General features: G+C 44.3%; 1 protein-coding gene across 1 annotated transcript in view; it reads left to right on the top strand.

Annotated features, from left to right (window-relative positions):
• Positions 1-22,500, top strand: part of MGMT (O-6-methylguanine-DNA methyltransferase) — a 134,736-nt gene that overhangs the window by 94,690 nt on the left and 17,546 nt on the right. The window contains exon 4 of the mRNA XM_063162984.1: positions 9,857-10,014. Coding sequence (XP_063019054.1) covers positions 9,857-10,014 — 158 coding nt within the window. The remainder of the gene's footprint in view (positions 1-9,856; positions 10,015-22,500) is intronic.

Raw genomic sequence — 22,500 nt, 5'->3', positions numbered from 1 at the left:
AAACTCCACATCAGCTTGATCCAAATGAAGGAAAATGCTCTTTACTCTTTGTTCTCCTCACTGGTGTATTTTTGTGGTTGAGGCCAAATTGGTAAGAGGTACAGCCAGTTCTTGGCTGGGTGATGCCATTTTGGGAGAGATCCTGCTGATGTGTGTGGTAGCAACCTCAAAGCCCTGCAGAAAGGCTTTGGATATCTCCATTAACTATGCTGTTTTAATTGGGATATATTAGTTTTTCTGAGGGGCTCTAAGGTGTCCCCAGAGTCTCCTGTTCTCCAGGTGAGCAGCCCCAGCTCTCCCAGCCTGACTCCAGAGCAGAGGGGCTCCAGCCCTGGAGCATCTTTGTGGCCTCTGGACCCACGTCAGGAGAGCAGGAGATGCTCAGGGGTCACAGACTTTACACCCACACTGGGAACTCGCTTTGAAAAACGTCCTGGCAAGTCGAATTCTTAAGAGGTTCCTGATTTATCTGTATCTTAATTCATTTTAATAGGCTGGAGGATCTGCAGGTGCTGTTGATTATAATTCTTGGTGCTCACTGTCATCTGGAATTCATGCACTGACGCACGTCAAGGTGGACATCCAAAGTCAGGGCCCAGTTCCAATAATTCAGCCTTAGGTTTTTGTCCTTCAGTGTCCCCGTGCACCAGATCAGAGACCTGGGTCTTGCACTGTAAGGGTTGTAATGTGTATTTTAACTCCCTTAGGCTTGGTGGATTTTTTTTTTTTAAATCCATGCATAATTGGGATTATATCTGTCTGAGATATGCAGCAAAAAATGTAAATTTGACTTCAGATACCAGTTAGCAGTTGGGTTATCACTGCAAGGCAGGGTGCTGAGTAGGGCTGGTGGGTTTGTGGCCATTGCAGAGGGCTGGGGGTGGTGGTGAATCCCCAAAACCAGCATTGCAGAGGGCTGGGGATGGTGATCAATCCCCAAACCAGCATTGCAGAAGGCTGGGGATGGTGGTGAATCCCCAAAACCAGCCTTGCAGAGGGCTGGGGATGGTGGTGAATCCCCAAAACCAGCCTTGCAGAGGGCTGGGGATGGTGATGAGTCCCAAAAACCAGCATTGAACAGGGCTAGAGATGGTGATCAGTCCCCAAAAGCAGCAGGGACAGCGGGGAATGCGGTGTGTGGTTTAAGGGTCCCCTGCAGCCAGCCCTAACACAGTTAATTGCCTGTGATAAAACCGACCTCCCAGGTCTGATGGGAGACTTCTTTTATATAAGAAAAAATGTTTTGTAACAATTTCTTGTAAGTGCTAAAATTAACTGACTTTCTTTTAACCTAATTAAAGCTGGAGCTGATGATATCACCTATGCTTAATGTTGCCGAACATCTCGGCCAGAGTGTGCTGTGCTTGGAGCTTGGCTCCAGTTCTGCTTCCTGCTTTAAAACATTTAATGTGAAGCATCTGCTCGGTTGTTGCTGGTTCAGGGTGTGCTCGATCTCAATCTAGAACAGGGTGGTCCTTCCCCACACAGAAGATGCACAGAAAACGAGCTTTTTTTATCTTTTCGGCAAATTCTCCCGGTCCTTCTCCTGCCAGACCTGCTGATTTGAAACGGAAATATTTGTGAAGAGATCACTGTGATATTAGGCATATTTGTGCTGTCTCAGTAGGGCCCAGCTGTTGGTGTTTGAAGGGTTTCATTGATGGAGGGGAGCGGGTCTCTCTGGGGAAGGTCTCTGAGCTGACAGAGCTCCCGGTGCTGATGAGCACCAGAGCTCACTGTGGTTATCTTGGCCTGGATCATTCCTGCTAGCACAGATGGGGTACAAACGTGCAGGAAGAAATCTGGAGAGGCCAGGAATTAGCCTGGAAAAGCTGTGGGTGGGAAACAGGAAGAAAGCAGCTCTGGGATGGGTGAGCAGTGTGGAGGTGGAGCAGGAAATCTTCAGCAGGGCAGTAAGGTCAGACTGAGAGTCCAGAGATGGTCCAGACCTCTGGGGTCAGCAGGGGTGGTGGTGGCCAGCATGGGGAAAGGAACTTTAAAGGTGGCCTAAGGATGGTGGACAGGAGTGAGGGGAAAAGGAGAATGGCTTCAAACTGCCAAAGGGAAGATGGAATATTGGGGAGAAATTCTTCTGTGAGGATGGTGAGGCCCTGGCACAGAGAAGATGTGGATGCCCCTGGATCCCTGGCAGTGCCCAAGGCCAGGTTGGACAGGGCCAGGAGCAGCCTGGGACATTGAAAAGTGTCCCTGTCCATGGCAGAGGTGGAACAAGGTGTTTAATGTCCCTTCCAACCCCGAGCAGTCTGGGATTGAGGGAAGGAGGGTGGCACGGAGCAGACAGCAAAGGGCACTGGGAGGCACAGGGGGACATTGAGGTGGGTGCACAACCAGAACTTGGTGGTTGCTTTAACAAGGATATTTGTTCCCAGTGGGATTGACTGCTGTGAAAACACAAGAAATGCTCGGGAAAGGGAGCCAAGCCCACACACACAGAGCATTGTTTTCCCTGGATGTGTTTCAGGTGTTCAGGGAAGTCACCGCCGTGGTCGCGCAGTGCCACATCCCAGGGCAGGATCTTGTTTGAAATCTGTGTCTCCCTGTATAGGATTCCAATCAAAACTTTAATGGTCCAGGGCAGTGAGTAGCATTTAATGACCTTCAGTGCTATCACTTGAGTCTTTTGGGCATTGACATTGATTTTCCTTATCTTGGCATGTGGAGACAGGAGTCTCACTCCATCCTTTGAACTGTTTGCTGGTGCACACCAGGAGCAGGGAATAAGCAGGGAGCAGCTTTGCAGGGATCATGGGCTTGGACAAGCCCAGTTTGGCCCCCAAATTTAATGTCAATAATTGCAAAAGTTGGGGGAAAAATGACACTATTTAAATATCTTTGTATTCACTCAAGAGGTGTGTTTATTTATTACTTAGTGTATCATTAATTTAATATGTTCATGTATTATGTGATTAATTATAATTTGTTATATTAATTAATTGGAATTGATATTGTGTATATGATGCTCAAATCTCTGTGCAGGTGCTTCTTTCCCAGGGTTAAAGAGAGGCTGCAGAATTTCTCACCAGTTAGATCTGTAACAACTTGCATCCTCCAGAGCAGATAAAAACAGAATAAGGAAAACATTGCTCAGGTTGTATGACAGGGACAAAGTCTGACTCAGCTCCGATTTCTCATGTTCTTCCCTAAATGCATCAATTTTTTCTTAATAGGTCTTAAAAGGAGCAGTGTCGGGGCTGCTCGACAGGAATTGGGGTTATTGCTGTTTATTGCAGCTCTCATCCCTTTTTTAATCTCTCCCTCCCATCATAGAGCCACTTCATTTATAAGCAGCTAAATTAAACTATGTCAGGATGTGCTTGGCCATGAATTTTAAACCTAAAAAGGCGCTTTGTTCGTTGGTGCAGTTGTGGGGAAGAAATGCAGCGGAGCCACCCGGCTATTTGAACTCTTTATTTGCCACATTTACAATATTAATAACACTGTTTCCAGAAGTTGTCACATCAAGTAAAAGATCTTCATTCCGGGCTGTCTTTTGGGGCCAAATCGAGACTGGATGCATGCATTTAATAAATTGTAGTCTCAAGTAGTCATTTTGGTAAATAATTAGCTGGGGTGGAAGAATAAGTTAGCATATTGTATGCATCTAATGCTGCAAATGTACACCCAGCAAACTTTGCTATTAATCAACAGTCAAGCACTGTAAGTTGGGTCTCATACATAATGAATTGTCCTGAAACCTCCTGGGCTTCATTGATAGAAAAATAAGAGAAAACACCAGTGTAGTAAGCTTTGGAATAAAATTTAACGAGATTGCTCTGCATCCCGTAATCGGTTTGGAGTCATTAGAGACCAGATAATTCAGCTGCAGTTTTGGGGTGGCTTTAGCCTTCATCTATCAAAGAAAGGCTGCTTAACTGACATTTAGGTGTGGATAAAATATATTTTTAGTTAATTTCACAATGAAGGCTGCAGTAAAAACATCAGCTCACTCTGTGTTGTTGTGGAACAAGTAATGCTGCCTCACTAAGTCTCATTTTAATGTTAATTTTTGTGCGCTAATCATCACTGATCCTTCCATTTGAAAGGTAACACAGCAGCTATTTCTCTAAAAGAAAATTAGTTTGGTAAGATAAGCACAGATCTGTGTAATTGTGAGAAGAGGACAGCCTTCAGTTTTCAGATAGTGCAACTTTTTTCTGTTAGGAATTCAGGTGTGTGAGAGTTATGTGACAACTTATCTTCAGTCATTTGCTCATCAAACAAAAAATGCCATTTAAAACCCAATAATTTTAAAATTATTCTGGTCCCTCATATGTATTCTTTGCAAAAATTACCATTCAGGTCCTAGAGGACTAACAGTGACTTCTCCTGCAAGTGTAAAAATTTACTCAGGTTTAGGAGCTCTGTTATTTACTATTTTACATATCTATATAGATATATATCTATGTATCTATAGAGATATATATAAAAAACTTATTTAAATATTAAGAATTATCTATCCTAATGACACTCATGGAGCTCTGTACCAACCAGGCTCTTCCCACCTTTGGGGAAGAAAATCACAAGGATAAAATTACAAAATTACAAAATTTTAAATTAAGAAATATTACCAAAAAATTAAAATTTAAAAATTTAGAATTAATAATGTACTCTGAATGTGCCCACGTGTATCAATGGCACTTTGTTGACTCCAGGCTAGGAGGAGTTGCAATCTTTATTTAGTTGAGGAGTTTTTTTCACTTCTGTCTCAAGAAAAAAAAAAAAAATGAAAATTTTAAAATTGAAGCCAAGGGGTCTCTTCACTGGCTCAGTTTCTAAACCTCTCCTTAGGCAAGCCACTGGAAGGTGAGGTGGTTTTCCAGGCATAAAACACTCAGGTGTGTGTGGCTACAGGCAATGGAATTGGGATTTTGGATGTTAAATTCAACCAATCAATTGTGTTTAAAATACACAAATATTTTATAAATAGACATCAATTTTATAAATACATTATGGGAGCTGCTAGGACATTCTCCTGGTATTTATTTATGCTAAGGAAGCTGCCAGCTCCTGGCTTTCCCATGGAATGTGCCAGCAGAGTCGTGTTACATCCCCTTCCTTTCAGCACAGCCCAAGGTCCACCTTGTTTCCCTTCAGTTTCTGAAGGACTGAGGCAAAAAGCAGCTCAGAAATAAATAATGAGCATCCTGCCCCTTCAGGACATGGCTTCTCCCAGCATTTCCCTGCTTTCCATCATGGCTGAGCCGTTTGGGATGATCCCGGAGCCAATCCGCTGCTTACATGTTTATTTTGGAAGCGCCTTAGAAACTTCCAGTTCTTGGCAGTGGCTTTGGAAGGAGCCTGTTAAACTGAAACAGGTGCTGCTGCTTTCCTCCCCCTCTGCTGGAAGCAGCTTTTCCTTCCTTTCATCCTGTGCAAAGGTGAGGAGGCGCGGGAGGGTGGGATGGAGCTGTGGGAAGGCTCCTCTCAGTGCATTGGTGTGGATGCAGGAGCCAGCTGCCTCCCCAGCTTGGGCAGGCTCTGGGAAGGGCTGGGATGGAAAGGAATGGGCAGGATTGCAGGGGGGAATGGTGTGGAACAGCTGTGGGGTGTGAAAACCCTGATCCTGGGGTGGATTCCCATGTTGGGCTTGGTCTGGGGCTCTCTTGGACATCACCACCACAGGCTGGAGATGTGCAGGAGCAGCCCTGGGTGCCTGGCATGAATAAAATCTCTCTGTGAGACACATCCAACTGGGAAAAGTACACATTTCTTTCTAGATGTCTTTAGGTAGCTTAAAATGAGCTTTTATTTCTGATTGGGGAAGTTTTAGTTGTAATGAAGCGTCCCGCTGTAAAGCCATGTTGATCATGTGAAGTTGAATATCCACTTATCCCAAATATCCCCAAAAAGTTAAGGCAGACATGTGACAGACGTGTGACACTGCTGACATATTAGAGGGCACCACATTGCTGCAAACCAGAAACTTCTGGGTCAAAAAATAAAATTAAAATTAAAATAAAATAACATAAAAATAACATAAAATAACATAAATGAAATGAAATGAAATGAAATGAAATGAAATGAAATGAAATGAAATGAAATGAAATATAAAATGCACACTAAACCCCAACAGCAAATTGGTTGTTGACCAGGTAAAGATACAAAACTCTTCACGTTTAATCTTTTGGGATGCCAGGCAGCATCCAGCATAACTCAGGAATGAAAACAAGTGCAGTGACAGACTCTGATGAAAGTGGAAGCAATTTAAACAATATTAATGAGGTTTAAATAAAAGTTTTTCATTATTCCAACCCCACTGCAAAAAAAAAAAGACATTGGTACTTTTTAAGGAAAAACAAAATTCTCCAGGGTGAAAGCAAAGCAGTCAGATTTCTTACATATTTTGTTTAGGGTTTGGGGTTTTTATTTTTCAATGAACACACATTATTTTCCTGTATAAAAGCAAAATTGCATCATGTTGATCACAGGTTTAAGACTGAAACTTTCCACAGGCAAAGCAGTGGAAGGCCACTTTGGCCACCCCTCTGTGTGCTGCCGGTGCCTCTGTGATCCTTTCCTTTCCTTTTTATTTTTTCATTCCCAAAGTTCAGGCCCAGGTGGCTCATACAGCTCTCAGGTGTGTGTTTTTCTCTGAATTTCAACTTGTTCCTGTCCATCCTGACTCAGAGGTGCTCAAAGATCCGTGCCTGGAGTTGAGAAACCTTCCAAGGAATCCGACACTGGGCAGAGGGATTTCCTTCCAGGGGGGAGTTTCCCATGATGTAACTCCTCTGCTCCTCTCACCAGTGTTTTCAGACCACTTGGACTCAGCTCTTTGAAAGGTACTTAAGGCTTTGAAGCCTGAGAAAATCCTTTAAAAGGCAGCTGGTGCTTTCAGGGGGATATTTAATGCCAAGGCAGTTTGTGGAAGTTGTGCTATGCAAGTTTGGAGAGGGAAGGGCAGGGAGGGGAGGAGGGCAAGCAGAAGACACCCATGCACGAGTTATGTGCCTTCTTTTTCTTTATTAAAGCTGTCAAATTCCCAGGAATAGCTGTTGCCAAGCAAAATTAATGTGAAGGTTTTTCTTTTTTTTTTTTTTTTCCAACTCCCTGCCAGTTTGAAGCTGTGGCTGTGTGTGTTGGCACGTGGAGTGTGTGTCCTGCAGGAAAAGAGCTCAGGGCATTCCTGGAGATCAAATTCATTCCTGCCTTGCAGAGCCTTCCCTTTCCTGGCCGAGGTGGGGCTGGCAGGTGTTGGGAAAGCCTCTGGTGTTGGATTGCTGGGAGAATGGCCCCACCAGAAACATCTGGAGATGTTCAGCGGTGGCAGGGCACCGCCATTAAAAGCAGCAATTAAAAAGAAAATTAAAAATAAATTCTCTCCAAACACTCCTGCCAGGGAGCACCTGGAGAAGCGAGGAACGTGTGTGTGATGGTTTGGCTTGGAGTGGGAACTTAAATGGGACCTTAAATCCCACCCAGTGCCACTCCTGCCATGGCAGGGACACCTCCCACTGTCCCAGGGTGTCCCAATGTCCAGCCTGGCCTTGGGCACTGCCAGGGATCCAGGGGCAGCCACAGCTGCTCTGGGCACCTGTGCCAGGGCTGCCCACCCTGCCAGGGAACAATTCCCAATTCCCAATCTCCCACCCAGCCCTGCCAGGGAACAATTCCCAATATCCCATCCATCCCTGCCCTCTGGCACTGGGAGCCATCCCCTGTGTCCTGTCCCTCATTCCCTGTGTCCTGTCCCTCATTCCCTGTGTCCTGTCCCTCCATTCCCTGTGTCCTGTCCCTCACTCCCCATGTCCTGTCCCTCCATCCCTGTCCCCAGCCCCTCTGCAGCTCTCCTGGAGCCCCTTCAGGCCCTGCCAGGGCTCTGAGCTCTGCCTGGAGCTGCTCCCCACTTGTTTTGGGGGTGACTGATGCTGGTTGGGTTCCCTTGGGCTGCTCCTCACACAGAGCCCAGAGCTGCTGCTCCCAGAGCTGTGAGGAGTTGGGAATTTTTCTGTTTTATTGGTGACATTGCAGCCCAAATGATTTCCAGACTCCCAAGAATGGGAAACAGGATGATGTGAAAAACATAAGGAGATCATCATAAGCTTTGAGCACTCTTGGTGCTCTTCTGGATAAATGGAGCAGAAAAGCCTCCCCACTTCTGGGCCAGGGTTCAGAGGAGTTGTTGTTATTATATTCTCTCATTGTTATTTTGTTGTAGCTCTAACAACTCATAGTAAAACAGAGCCACATTCTGCCGTGTTGTACCTGTGTGAAATTATGGATTATCCGTGGTGTTGGGAGCTTGGTTTGAAGTCCATGCCATGGGGATTTGTGCACAAAAGTTTGTGCATGGATTCTCGTGCTTTTTCTTTAAGCAAAGATATTATTAATCAGAAAAACAGCATAAAGCAGACACCGGGTTTAAAAAGCAACTTGATCCTACTTCACATACATAAAGGAAAGTCAAAAGCATGGATTTGATAAATAAATGGAAAGAGAAATAAAATTGCACTTAACTGCTACCAAACTGGATTTTTTTGGGAATTTCAGGAATAATTTTGGGAAAATTTTGGGGACTTTTTGTGGATTTTGGGGGGAATTTCAGGGATTATTTTTTGAAATTTTGGGAATGTCAGGGATTATTTGGGGAACTATTTTGGGAATTCTGGGATTTTTTTTTTTTTTTTTTTTAGTTTTTGGAATTATTTTGGGCATTTGGGGGATTTTTTGGGGGGAATTTCAGGGATTATTTGGGAAATCTTGTGGGCTATTTTGGGAATTATTTCAGGAATTTTGGGACTTTCAGGGAAAACCAGAAGACTCTGCTGTTGAGGTCTAGCACAGCCTCTGCCTCTGGGTTTATTTCCAGCTGGGAGACAAAGCTGCAAGAATCAGGAGATTTCTGGGTGAGGGTGGTGAGGGTTCTGGATTTGGGAAGGTTGCTGGCAGGGGTTGCTGTTCCATCACCCTGGATGTTGTTGTCTCCATCATTTCCCATGGATGCAGTGTGTGTTTGCTGCTGTCCTCACACGGGTCTCTGCAGTTCTGAGAGTACCCCCTACCCCACCCCAGCCTTGGGAAGCACCAGGAGAGCACCTCCGCCCCCTTCCCAGCACTGCTGTGCACCCCTGGAAACATCCAGCTTGGAGAACACAGCTGGACACAAGTCCAGGGCTCCCTTTTTCACCGCTCTCATCCACACCTTGCTCTTCCAGAGGGAAAGAAAAAAGAAAAAGGAGCAAGGGAAGAAGCCCATTTTTATTTACAGGTGCTTTCTGTTGGCTCACTTTGCTCCTCAGCCCCTGCCAGCACGAGCTGCCACTGAAAATCAAATGAATTCTCAATTGCTTCCTTCCAATTCAATCAGGGGAGGGAAGCAGAGACCTGCCACGGCGCTGGAGGAAGGGAGAGCTGCTTCCTTCCCTGCTTCCCCAGGGATGGCCTGGGCACAAGGGACTGCTCCCCCGGGGGACACGGAGCAGAAGCCTCCCCTCCATCCCTCCTGGAAGCACGGGGATGTGTCACCCACCTGGCCTGGGGGGTGTTCCTGCTCCCTGGCACGGCTGGGCCCTCGGACCTGGGCTTTCTTACAGGTGTTCATAACACTGTTCTGCATTTGTAGGGGTGATGAGGGTGAGGTTTTGTTACTGCTCTGAGGAACGCCTTCACTTTTCTCTGAGAAGAGAAGAAAAAAGGTCTGGCTCCAGATGAAAGGTTTAGAGGTTTTTATTTTGCTGACAGAGCGCGAATGTTGGGTTTTATCACAGCATCACGGAGTTGTTTCGCGTGGAAGGCACCTCCAAGCTTCGTTCTACCCAAGGTTGTTCAGTGCCCTGTGCAGCCTGGTTTTGTCCCTGTCCCCAGTGTAACCCTGCCTTTCTCTGTGTCCCGGCAGGGCAGAGCCCCCGGGGGCGTGCGAGGCGTGCGAGGCGTGCGAGGAGCTGCCGGAGCCCCTGCGGCAGTGCGCGGCCTGGCTGCGAGCCTACTTCTGTGAGCCTGCCAGCACCGGGAGCCTGCCCCTGCCAGCCCTGCACCACCCCCTGCTCCGGACAGGTCAGTGCCACCCCAGGACCGCGCTCACAGGGGTGATGGGGCGAGGGAAGGGACGAGGAGCTGACTCCACGGTTCACAAGGCTGATTTGTTATTTTATGATATATAACGCGTTAAAACTATACTAGAAGAATAGAAGAAAGGGTTTCATCAGAAGGCTGGCTAAGAATAGAAAAAGAAAGAATGATAACAAAGGTTTGTGTCTTAGAGAGTCCGAGCCAGCTTGCTGTGATTGGCCATTAATTAGGAACAACCACATGAGACCAATCCCAGATGCACCTGTTGCATCCCACAGCAGCAGATAACCATTGTTTGCATTTTGTTCCTGAGGCCTCCCAGCTTCTCAGGAGGAAAAATCCTAAGGAAAGGATTTTCCAGAAAAGATGTGTGCGACACCACCCCCCCTGCCCTCTGCCATCAGCCACTGGCCCCCATCTCCCTCATCCTTGCCCTGTAAAGTGACATGGTTCAGCTGAAAGGTTGGGCTGTGAGCACACCTGGAGGGCTGTGAGCTGCTCCGTGAGCTGTGGCTGCCTAAAGCAGCTCTTGGCCACCAAGAGGGGAGGCTGAGGCTTTGACATCACTCTCTACAGCTCCCGGACAGGAGGGATGTCATGGCTTTTGAGGTTTTTTTATGGAAGGCTTTGGTCCATCCCTAGGGCACAACCTTCCTCTCAAACCTCTCGGGGCTGAACTCCAAACCAGCAGCAGTGCTTACACCAAGGAATCTCATTCACACAGCCAAAAAGAATTCAGGAACCCATTCAGGAAAACTAATGGAAAGGAAAAAAAATAAATGTTTTATTTAGATATTTTTTAACGTTTTGTTTGTAAATTTTAATGTTTTATAAGGCACTGAAGAACTTTTAAAAGAGGAAAAATAAGGATATTTGTTAATAGGGAGCTTCCAAAGGGAAACAATCAGCACCCTTGATTTTTGAGCAAAGGAAGGAAAGTTCTTCAGCACATCCAGTCTGAGAACCAGGAGCTGTGCAGGGCTGGGACGTGGCTGTGGGCATCACCTGAGGGTCCCTGCAGCTCCCTGGCCTTGTGAGGTGACACTGGGGTGCCAGTCCCCACTCTGCTGGGGGATTGGGTGTGCCCAGCTGGGCTGCAGGGCAGGGCTCTCATTTCTGCATGTGCACATCCAATTTTTTTAAATTTATCTCCCTCATTTGCTCCTGGCCTGGCCCAGGTCTGTATGTGTGTGTTTTATTGGGGGAAGGCTCCTACATCATGGAAACATTAATGAAGAATTAATTGGCTCAAATCACAACGATGTGAGAGCATTTCTGTTCTTCTGTCACTTTCTCCTACTGATACTTTCATAAAACCGAAAAAAATTGCATTTGAAGGAATGTGGAAATAGATGTGCAAAATTGGAAGGAACTGGTTTTAAAAGTTATTTAGGAGAAAGGTGATGTAAAAATAAAATTCTGATGGATTGCACTTCAGTTTATCTGCACATCAGAGTTGCAGTTCTGCTAAATTAGGAATTTGGTATTTATTTGCTTTTGCACATTTACATTTGAAAGTGCCTGCTCGTTTCTCCAGGCACTGAAAAACGCAGAACAAACATCAGTGAGAGCTGAGGATCCAAAGCCAGACAGGCTTTTTCTCATCACTCTGATTTTTCACATTTCTGCTCAGCACCAGGAGCCCTGAGCAGGCTGGGGCAGTGCCAGGTGTCCCTGCCCATGGCAGGGGTGACACTGGATGAGCTTTCAGGTCCCCCCAGCCCAAACCAGGCTGGAATTCTGCGATTCCGTGATCATCAAAACCTTTGGCCCTTTTCCCCCCTTCCCTGTAAGTGTGACCATGTTCAGTATTGCTCTTTGGGAGAGGATTCAAATTCCATCCTCAAGTGCTTTTGTAATCACTTGACTGTTGCATAAATTCTTCCTAATCAGTGCTTACATCAAATTTTATTTTATTTTTCTGCACTAACTTTATCTGGGGACCAGAAGGGTTTTGGTTATGCCAAAAAAAAAAACGCATTAAAAAGGTTTCTCATCTAACAAAAAAAAAAATGTATAAAGTGCTTTTGGGATGAAACACTTCTCAGTTCATGGTCAGTTTTCTGCAATTGCTTTTGTGCCAGCTTTGAGGACATCATTCCTTGTGGACAGAAAAATCGTGACAATCAGCTCTGACATACCAAAAGCAGAGAGATTTGCAGATGCAGAAAGTAGAGATGATCTGCTTTATATTCATTAAGAAATTCTGTAATAATTCAGTATCTGCTGTTTCAGTGGCTTCTCCTATATCTTAAATTTGTCCAAAGTGTCTTTAATTTTCTAAATTACTGTTAAACAGGAGAAATGTGTTTAAAGTACAAAATCAACCATTCCTCTCTTACCTTGGCATTGGCAAAGGTGGAGTCTGAGACCTGACTGCCTGTCAGGGATTTGTGGAGAGGGAAAAGTTGGGTTTCCCAACACCTCCAGGAGTTCTCCCCTTACTGGCTCTCTCCAGCTTATATGCAGCCATTATATTTATTTCCAAACATAATTGAAAACGTGGAACAAAATTTCAACAACCCACGAAATTTCACTGAGCAAAGTCAGCTTCTCCCACTGCTCTGAGTGGGGCATCTCGGAAAAACCCCTGCGCGTTCCTAATGGGAAATGATTAATTGCCCTTAATGGAGCCTGCTCATTAGCTCCCTTTCTGTATGAAGAGGAAAATTGAATGTTGTTGTTTTGAGGGCTGGGGCACGGGGAAGGTGACGCTGATTTGGCCACTCCTGAATTTCCTGCCCTCCCTTTGTAGTGCTGTGGAGTGGGATGGCTGCAGTGGCACAGGGTGGCACAGGGGTGGCACAGAGTGGCTGTGCTGTGTGTTTGCAGTGGCAGGATGGCACAGGGTGGCACAGGGGTGGCACAGGTTGGCTGTGCTGTGTTTGCAGTGGCACAGGGATGGCACAGGGGTGGCTGTGCTGTGTTTGCAGTGGCACAGGGTGGCACAGGGGTGGCACAGGGGTGGCTGTGCTGTGTTTGCAGTGGCACAGGGTGGCACAGGGGTGGCACAGGGGTGGCTGTGCTGTGTTTGCAGTGGCACAGAGTGGCACAGGGGTAGCTGTGCTGTGTATTTGCAGTGGCAGGATGGCACAGGGGTGGCACAAGGGTGGCTGTGCTGTCTTTGCAGTGGCACAGGGGTGGCACAGAGTGGCTGTGCTGTGTGTTTGCAGTGGCACAGGGTGGCACAGGGGTGGCTGTGCTGTCTTTGCAGTGGCACAGGGGTGGCACAGAGTGGCTGTGCTGTGTGTTTGCAGTGGCACAGGGTGGCACAGGGTGGCTGTGCTGTGTGTTGCAGTGGCACAGGGGTGGCACAGGGGTGGCTGTGCTGTGTGTTTGCAGTGGGATGGCACAGGGTGGCACAGGGGTGGCACAGGTTGGCTGTGCTGTGTTTGCAGTGGCACAGGGTGGCACAGGGGTGGCTGTGCTGTGTATTTGCAGTGGCACAGGGTGGCACAGGTTGGCTGTGCTGTGTTTGCAGTGGCAGGATGGCACAGGGGTGGCTGTGCTGTGTTTGCAGTGGCACAGGGTGGCACAGGGATGGCACTGGGGTGGCTGTGCTGTGTATTTGCAGTGGCAGGATAGCACAGGGGTGGCACAGGGGTGGCTGTGCTGTGTTTGCAGTGGCACAGGGTGGCACAGGGGTGGCTGTGCTGTGTGTTTGCAGTGGCACAGGGTGGCACAGGGGTGGCACGGGGTGGCTGTGCTGTGTGTTTGCAGACCAGATGGCTCATTAGAGCACAGGACAGAGGAAATTGGAGACACAGCAGAGTTTTCCTTCGCCCTGTGATGAGCAGCAGCCCTGGGGTTCTGCTCCTTGCTGAGCTTTTCCCTCAGTGCAGCTCAGTCCTCCTGCTCCCACCTGAGCTGTAAATTCCTGTGTCAGGCTCAGCGGTCTGGAAGTGGCATTAGGGGCATTGATGGTTTTAAACTGAAGGAGGGTAATTTACATTGGATTTTGGGCAGGAATTGTTCCCCGGCAGGGTCGGCAGCCCCTGGATCCCTGGCAGTGCCCGAGGCCGGGTTGGAGCAGCCTGGCACAGGGGAAGGTGTCAGGAACCTGATGGACTTGCAGGTCCCTTCCAGCCCAAAGCATTCCATGGTTCTGGCACCGTCCCAGGCCAAGGCAGAGCCCAGCTGTGCAGGGATGGAGAGCAGGGAGGAGAGCTGGGATCCCCCGAGCACGGTGTAGTTATTCATCCAAGGGGGGATATTGATGAGGCACCTCATGCATAATGGGAGCCTTCAAAGGCGCCGGGAGCGGCTCCGTCCTCGGGCCCAGCTGACGTGGGCAGGCTGTAATCAATAATTACCCTGTGATTTCCTGCTCTGCAGACACGGGCCCTGCCCAGGGCTGCTGGGAGCACGGGGAAATGCCAGCCTGGCCTGGGGAACCTGCTCACTTGGTGTCACCCCTGTGGAGGCAGAGTCACCCCTGGGCTGTGGGATGTCCCCCTGGGAAGCTCCCGTGGAGAAAGCCCTGCCAAAACACATCCTCAGTACTCTGCACCCTCCCAGGAGCTGCTCTGGCACCTCTCTTTTACTAATTTCACACTTTAGAAACTATAAAAAACTCCCAGCTTGCAGCAAATTAAGAAAAAAAAAAAGCAAATTTTTCTGTATGTTCTGATTGTGGCTCAGCAAAAGCCATGGTATTTTTTCATTCTTATAGTGGACAGAGTAGTTAAATCACAAGTTTGTGGGGCTGTTAATTTGTGTGCTTCTGATATGACAAATTAAACATCCCTTGATGCTTACATTTGAAATAGATTTCAGCGGCTGTGCTGCTCACCCTAATTATGGTATCCTGAGAGTAAATTTTTCCCACGTACAACTTATCCATAGACTTTTTCAATATATAAAAATTATTTCAATAAGAAAAGCATTTACATTATTAAAATGAATTACAGATCTCTTTTCCCTTTCTTTAAATTACAGTAAAAATATTGCAAGAATCATTGACTTGGTTGAGATATTGTCAAGTAAAGCTGGAATGTTTGAATCTTCAGGTGCCAGTTTGTGGATAAACTGCAATTTTTGTAAATACATATTTTCATGTTTCAGGCTTGCACATATTCAGGTTCAGTGCATTTAGGCAGTCCTGTGGTGGCCTTTGTGTTCAGGTGTCATTAAGTTGAGATTTGTGATCAGATTTTGCTTCAAGGAGCAGTCCCTGGGACTTCCAGCCTTTATTTTAGAGATATTGATGTAGATATAGAAGATACAGATTAGATATAAATTATATAGCTATAGATAGATATAGATTGGATATAGATATAGATTAGATATAGATATAGATATAGATATAGCTATATAGCTGTAGATAGATATAGGTTAAATATAGATATAGATATATTAGAGATATATTAGATATATAGATTATATAGATAGATACAGATTAGATATAGATATAGATATAGATATAGATATAGATATAGATTAGATATAGATATAGATATATAGCTGTAGATAGATATAGCTTAAATATAGATTTAGATATTTTAGAGATAGATTAGATATATAGATTATAGATATAGATATAGATATAGATATAGATATAGATATAGATATAGATATATAGCTGTAGATAGATATAGCTTAAATATAGATATATTAGAGATATATTAGATATATAGATTATATAGATAGATACAGATTAGATATAGATATAGATATAGATATAGATATAGATATAGATATAGATATAGATATAGATATAGATATAGATATATAGCTGTAGATAGATATAGCTTAAATATAGATTTAGATATTTTAGAGATAGATTAGATATATAGATTATAGATATAGATATAGATATAGATATATAGCTGTAGATAGATATAGCTTAAATATAGATATAGATATATTAGAGATATATTAGATATATAGATTATATAGATAGATACAGATTAGATATAGATATAGATATATAGCTGTAGATAGATACAGCTTAAATATAGATTTAGATATATAGATTATATATATAGATATAGATATAGATATACATGCAGATCTAGATCTAGATCTAGATATAGATATAGATACAGATATAGATTACATATAGATATATAAGATGTAGATACATATTTATGGTTAAAGCATAAACATCCTTAATAGGAAAAGTAGCAAATGCAGCCAACGGGGAAACCAGGAGTTCCAGTATCAGCTCTTCATGGTTCCCTTCTTTCCAGTAAAAATGGAAAATTCAATTCATTTCTCTAGGAAAGTGGGAACCCAGCAGGTTGTGTCAGCTAGAGACATGGATGGGTGGGAGATTGGGCAGGAATTGTTCCCTCGGATGGAATTCCAGGTTGGACACTGGGGCTGGGACACCCTGGGGCAATGGAAGTGTCCCTGTGTGACACTGAATGAGCTTTGAGGTCCCTTCCAACCCACCTCATGGGATTCTGTATTTATATTTTCCAGCCTTGAGCTGCTCTGTTCACTCACTGAGGAGGCAGGACTTGCCCTTTCCTAGGCAAATACAAATTGGCATTTTCTCCACTGATTTTTGCAGCAATTTGTGAAATTCTCTTCATTTGGTAGTAGAGGTTCAATTCATTAAGGGAAAAAAAGGTTGATAAATGTCTCTGATTTTCCCTTTCTCAACCCTGCAGCTTCATCAGACATGCAAATACATTTCTATTTAGGCTTTTAGAAAGTGTTAAATGTGAAATAATCTGCTCGGAAACGTTCATACTTCACATATCTGGACATGGCAGATTCAAGTGCAGAGAGCTGACAAGCTTTCCTATTTCTGTCTGCCAACTCAAAATTCAAATTCCAGAGACTGGCATCTTCTTTTATTACCATTTCATGTGAGAGGAGTTTTGATAAGCAGAAAGTCACTGTTTTGTGAGACATTTAATGGATTTTTACAATCCAATACTTTCCTACAATTTTCTGCAAACCGAAATCAATCCTCTCCAACCTTCAAAAATGGAAACAGCAAAACCCCAAAATAGCCCAGTTACTTTTATACATCTAATTCTTTTTCCAGCCCAGTTGGCCCGTTGCTTTCTATCAACTATATGTATTTAAAAACAAAACTAAACAAAACAAAACAAAAAAATCAATACAAATGCAGTCTGGACAGAAATATCTTCCAAATTCCTGACCCAATTCCTGTTGAATTCAGACCAAAATTGCCATAATTTCCAGTGGAAGCCCTGTGTGGTTTTAAGTGTACCTCAAATACTATTATTGAATTTCATAGGGTAAATTGTCTGCCAGATGTGGCCCATTTAGGACAATTCAGGCCCTCTTAGGTGCAAATTTCCTTTTTGGCAGCACTGATTGCAGATGTTGGTGAGATTTTGGTGGAATCTTTCAGAGATTGGACCTTGGAAGAGTCTAAGGATGGACAGAGCAGTGTGTCTGTCCTGTCATGGGGAAAGCAGTGAGAGGATCATTTATTTTTTAAAATAAATTTTAATTTATTTATTTATTAAAATAATTTTTTAAATAATTAATTGTATTTCCAGTAGGACAATCCTTTCTTGCCAGTATTCTTAACATTATTACAGGTAGGCCATAATTAGAATGGAGGAGCATTTTATAAATAGGAGTTTTTTAGGTAAAAGTGGGTTGAAGGTCCACAGCCAGTGCTCACCTGTGCAATGGCAATATTTTGACCTGTTCTCAGAGAATTTGAGGATATTCAATATTTAGGATTCTGAAACAGCTGCGGAGGTCTGTGGATCTTGTTATTCCAAATTTTTGAAATATTATCAAGTACTATCAAATTATTCCGCACTTCTGTTTAGAAAGAAAGGGGTTTGTGTATTGGTGATGGGATACTGGGGAGGAGTTCCTGGCTGGCAGGGGCTGGGATGGAATTCCCAGAGCAGCTGTGTCTGCCCCTGGGTCCCTGGAAATGCCCAAGGCCAGGCTGGAGCACCTGGGACATGGAAGGTGTCCCTGGGGTGGCACTGGATGAGCTTTGAGGTCCCTTCCAACCCAAACCATCCCATGACTCCATGATAAATATTTCCAACAGAACTGCTGTTGGACCAAAATCAGGGCAGCTTCACTCTAAAAATCAGCTGCTCTGAAAGCCACCTGCGTGTGAGGCTTCTTTATAAAGTGAATTTGCTCAAAATCACATCCCTTTTCTCCCCATGAAAGAAGAGGAATCAGTTGACCCCGATCTAAGAACCATTTTGACCAACCCGGTAACTTTTGACACTGCTGCTTGTAGATGAGATTTAGATTAAAAGGTAAGAATTGAAGGTGGAAAAACCCCACCAGTGTAGGAAAATGGCTTTTTTATCCAGAGTCGTGTGCTCATCTTCACCCAGAGCCCCAGACCTCAGCACCTGCTCTCATTGCAGACCTGTGAGGAATAAGTTTAATTTAATTCATTTTTCCTTTGATTTGTTGGCTGGCTTGCCACACATGCAGCCCTACATAACCTTTGCACCCCTCCTTAATAAAAACCCATGCAATCAAGATAAAAGGAAAGGATTTTATAAATACAGCCTCCCACACCCGTTTTATTAATGAACTTTCAGGCAAGTTTACTTAAAACCCCATATCGATAGGAAATACCATCAATACTTATATGCATTTAACCTGTTTGGTGTCTCAGAGGTAATGTGCTTAATGGGACTGTTACTATGGTGAGCACCTTGTTTCTAAGTAATATTGTTAATTTTTTTTCAGGAAATGACAATGTAGTGACATTTCTGACAGCTCTTTTATTAGGGGCACACAAATAAATCTGTCTGACAAAAAAAAAAAAATTTATCATAAAGGTATTTTTGTGCTTCTTGACCTAAGAATGCCCTTTTCTGACCCATTTCCAGGATGTTTTGCCACATCTCCTGACCAGTTTATTTGCTGACCATTTAATTCTGGGGGAAGCAAGGTCTCACTTAACTGGAAAAACACACTTCTCACTAGAAATTTGCATCCCGCACTCCTCTCAGAATAAAATATGCAAGAACAACATAAATGGCACACTCCTTTTTTTCCTTTCTTTCTTTTTTCCCCATGAATTGGGCCTTTGATGTTCAAGAGGAGCAAGTATTAAAGGACATCCCTAGAAGGCTGTAGAAATTGTCCCTATTTATGACAAATGTAAAATAGTACAAATCTAGCTGAATGTGATGGTGTCATTAGTTTGTGAATCGCATCCTCGAAAATAACTGTGGAGGAGCCAAATCGGTTTAAAAGAAGATAACAAAATGGTTTAAGCTACTTAGGTTGAATGCCAATTATATTTTAATATTCAACTGAGCATATTTTACTAAGAAAAAAGGCAGCGTCGACGCATGCATAACTCATTGGCAGCGTCGACCAGCTGTGCCACTCTTCTCTTCGAATCACTTTGTGCATTTTAGTAGCATGGTAATTTAGTAGAGAACTACCTGAGTGATGGCATTTTCAATGAGCAGGTAATCTACAGAGAATTTTTATATGGTTATGAGTTCTGTGCTTCAGCCTGGCAACACAAAAATACATCAAGACCAATTACGGTATCAACTTTCAGCGTGATACCCTTGCCACGCAAGTGCATGTATTTCTGCCCCAGGCATTTCAAATTGCATCTAATTTGAAATCTTTGGGGTTTTAATTAAATTTCAGAATATATGGAATTCTTCATTAGTACCTGCTCTGAATAGCAGATTATACTTCTCTCAGTCTCTCGTTAAAGAAGTAGGCTGTGGTAAATAGCATGTTCAAGAACTGATCATTTGTGGTGCCTGGATATTGGGAACAGAAATAGTGAAATGCAAAATAATATCAAAAAGATTATTAGTCCAGTGAGGGACTCTTGATTTGTATTTTAATGGAATTTTACATTTCTCTTAATGATTTGCAAATTGTCCTCTGATTATAAGATGCATTAAGCTTTTCATTTTAATGGAGAGACACAGCCATTAGCAGAAATTTTTTTTCTGTCTTCTTTTTAGAGTGCTTCCCTGCAGCAGATAAATATTGAAACCATTAACACCTTTTGATGTACTTTATAGTGCTGCAGCTTGGACCAATACATGAATGAACATCACCCTTTTATATTTTAGCACTTTGCTGGAAGCTCCTGGTTGTCGTTCCGTGGGTGAACAATGACCGGAGCCCAGCGTTTCCCTGCCTTCGTTTCCTCATAATTAATGTTCCAAATGTTTCGGGGAACATCATTCATATTTAATGCCAAAAGAAGTAGTAAAGCCAACAAAAGTCGAGATCTGAAATGCAGATGGAGGGTGCTGTGACCTTAGCTCTGACCATCCTTCCAGGGAGGAGGGTTTGTTAGGGATCCGCAGTGGGCGAGAACACAACCGGCTCCTTTGTTGCAGGCTCCAGAATACACCAGCACTCTTCATTTGGCAATCTGAAAGTCAAATTTCCTCCTTGCTTTCAGCTTAACGTGAACCCTTAATGTTGTATAAACATGTTGTGCCTGTGCTGACTTCATTGGGTTTGGCAGGAGAGCACGGCATGCAGAGCAGCCTCTTTTTTGTGGCGGCTTGCGAAGCGTGAGGAGGATTTTCCTGATGCTGCAGGTTCGTGTTGAACAACAGGGCTGTTGCATCAGGTAAACGTGTGATTATGAACCTTACCAGCTGAGGGAAATCCCTGTAATATTCTTTAGATGCTTCGGAAAATCAAATTATTCTTTAAGAGGTGCGAGACGGGAGTGTTTCCCCAGACCCACCTGCTTCTCACTGCCAAATAACCCAAATTTCTGTCCGTGCCTCCTCAGACTCCTCCTCTCCTGGCAGGTTACCTGTGAGAACTTCCTCCAAGCAAGGCACTGGTTTGAGGCCTGCCTGTTAATTGAGCAGCCTCGAATCTGTGAAATCCCATCAGGGGTCACTGGTAGGGCTGCTCCTGTGTTTGCTTCCAGGATGTCTGTTTAAATAATTTGGATCTCGGGAATTCCAGTTGCAGTTCATTTAAGCAGCGCTGTGTGATGGCACTGGGATCAGTCTGAGGCTGAGTGGCTTCGTGGGATCACACTTCACCTCTTCCCTGTTGTTTTGTTGGCTGCTTGAATACATACTCCTTAAAAGAAAAAAGAAAAAGCAAAAACACACCTTAACTTTGAGACTGAAGCCAGAAGGTTCTGGGAATTATTTGCTGCTGCTGCAGCATTCTTGGAAGGATGTTGTGAATTAGTGTTTGGAAAGTGCTGTGTACATCTTAGCTCCATCCATTAGGTATTTGTATAACTCAATAATAAATTAATACAAATTTTTAAAAAATCAGTACTTTAATACTGACTTCATTTGAATGCAGTGAGGAAATATTTCCATTTTATTGCGTTTAAGCACTTTAATGAGTATTATTTTTAACATGCACATTTACAAAGGAACTTATAGAAAGCTGAAGAATTCTCTGTTCCTTTTTTTAGCCTAGTGAGGATCTTACACTTTGTTCACGTAGTGCAGCACATTTGCATTGCATGTTTCATATATTAATTTTCTAGGCCAGGTTATCTTTGGCAACAGGATCTTCACAAAGCAACTGAGGGTGCAGATTTCTTGCTCCAGAGTCCTTTGGGAGGGGATATTTGGGGCTGTGACGAAAAATGAAATGGAAGAAACTCCTCATCAGTGTAACTCTACGTGGAATTACAGAATAAAAGCAATTCTGTGGGAAGCAGGGGAAATAGAGGAGAGATGCTGGGGCCTCCCAGCCTCCTCTGCCTTGCTGGAGGAGAACATCAGGATCCAGTCGTGACCCAGTGTGGTCAAGTCACTTTATTTCTCCAAATTTGCCCAATTTGTGCTCAATTTTGCTGCCCAGTTTTGCAGTCCCAGGTGCAGTTGATGATCCTGACCAAGACCTCAAACCCAAGGTCCTGATGAGTTGGAAATTTTGGAGTTTACGAGCTTAATTTATAGGGATGAGTTGGAAATTGTGCTTTATCAAGGTGCGTGAGCATTGAATGCTTTATCTACACCTTGTGTTTTGGGTTCATTGATACTGGAATGACACTTGCAGCATATCCATAAATCTGAGAGGAGTTTTCTGCAGAACCTCCCTGCTGGTTCCAGCCTGTGACCAGAGGGTCCTGCCTTCCCATCGGTGTGATCAGGAAACTGCATTTATTCTGATTGATTGATTTATTTATTTACTAGCAAATCCTCTTGTTTATTCAGGAACTCTGGTCAGGTTTGGGTGTCTCGCTACCAGGACGAGTCAGCCTCTGAGGCTGCCTTTCTGCTGAGTTCCAGCAATGCAGATTGAGGTAAACTCACTTTAATTTTTGTTATTTCCTCTGGAGAAGGAGAAGGGGTGAGACCTCCCCAGGGGCTGGCAAAAACAAGAGCTCCAATAAAGGGGGAGAAAAGGAGAGTAGAGCTGGGAGCGGGAGGTGCCTTCGGTGCACACCCGCAGGGATTTCTGAATTTTGGGTCGGGTGTTGGCCACTGGTGACCTCCTGTCACCCAGGGCCACGAGGGAGAGCAGTCCCAGCTCTGTCTGCAGGGTGCAGCTGGTGAGGAGAATTTCAAAGCTGCC

This window comes from Melospiza melodia, chromosome 9 (assembly GCF_035770615.1).
Source record: "Melospiza melodia melodia isolate bMelMel2 chromosome 9, bMelMel2.pri, whole genome shotgun sequence".
Taxonomy (NCBI): domain Eukaryota; kingdom Metazoa; phylum Chordata; class Aves; order Passeriformes; family Passerellidae; genus Melospiza; species Melospiza melodia.
This window is presented reverse-complemented; position numbering and strand designations above follow the sequence as displayed.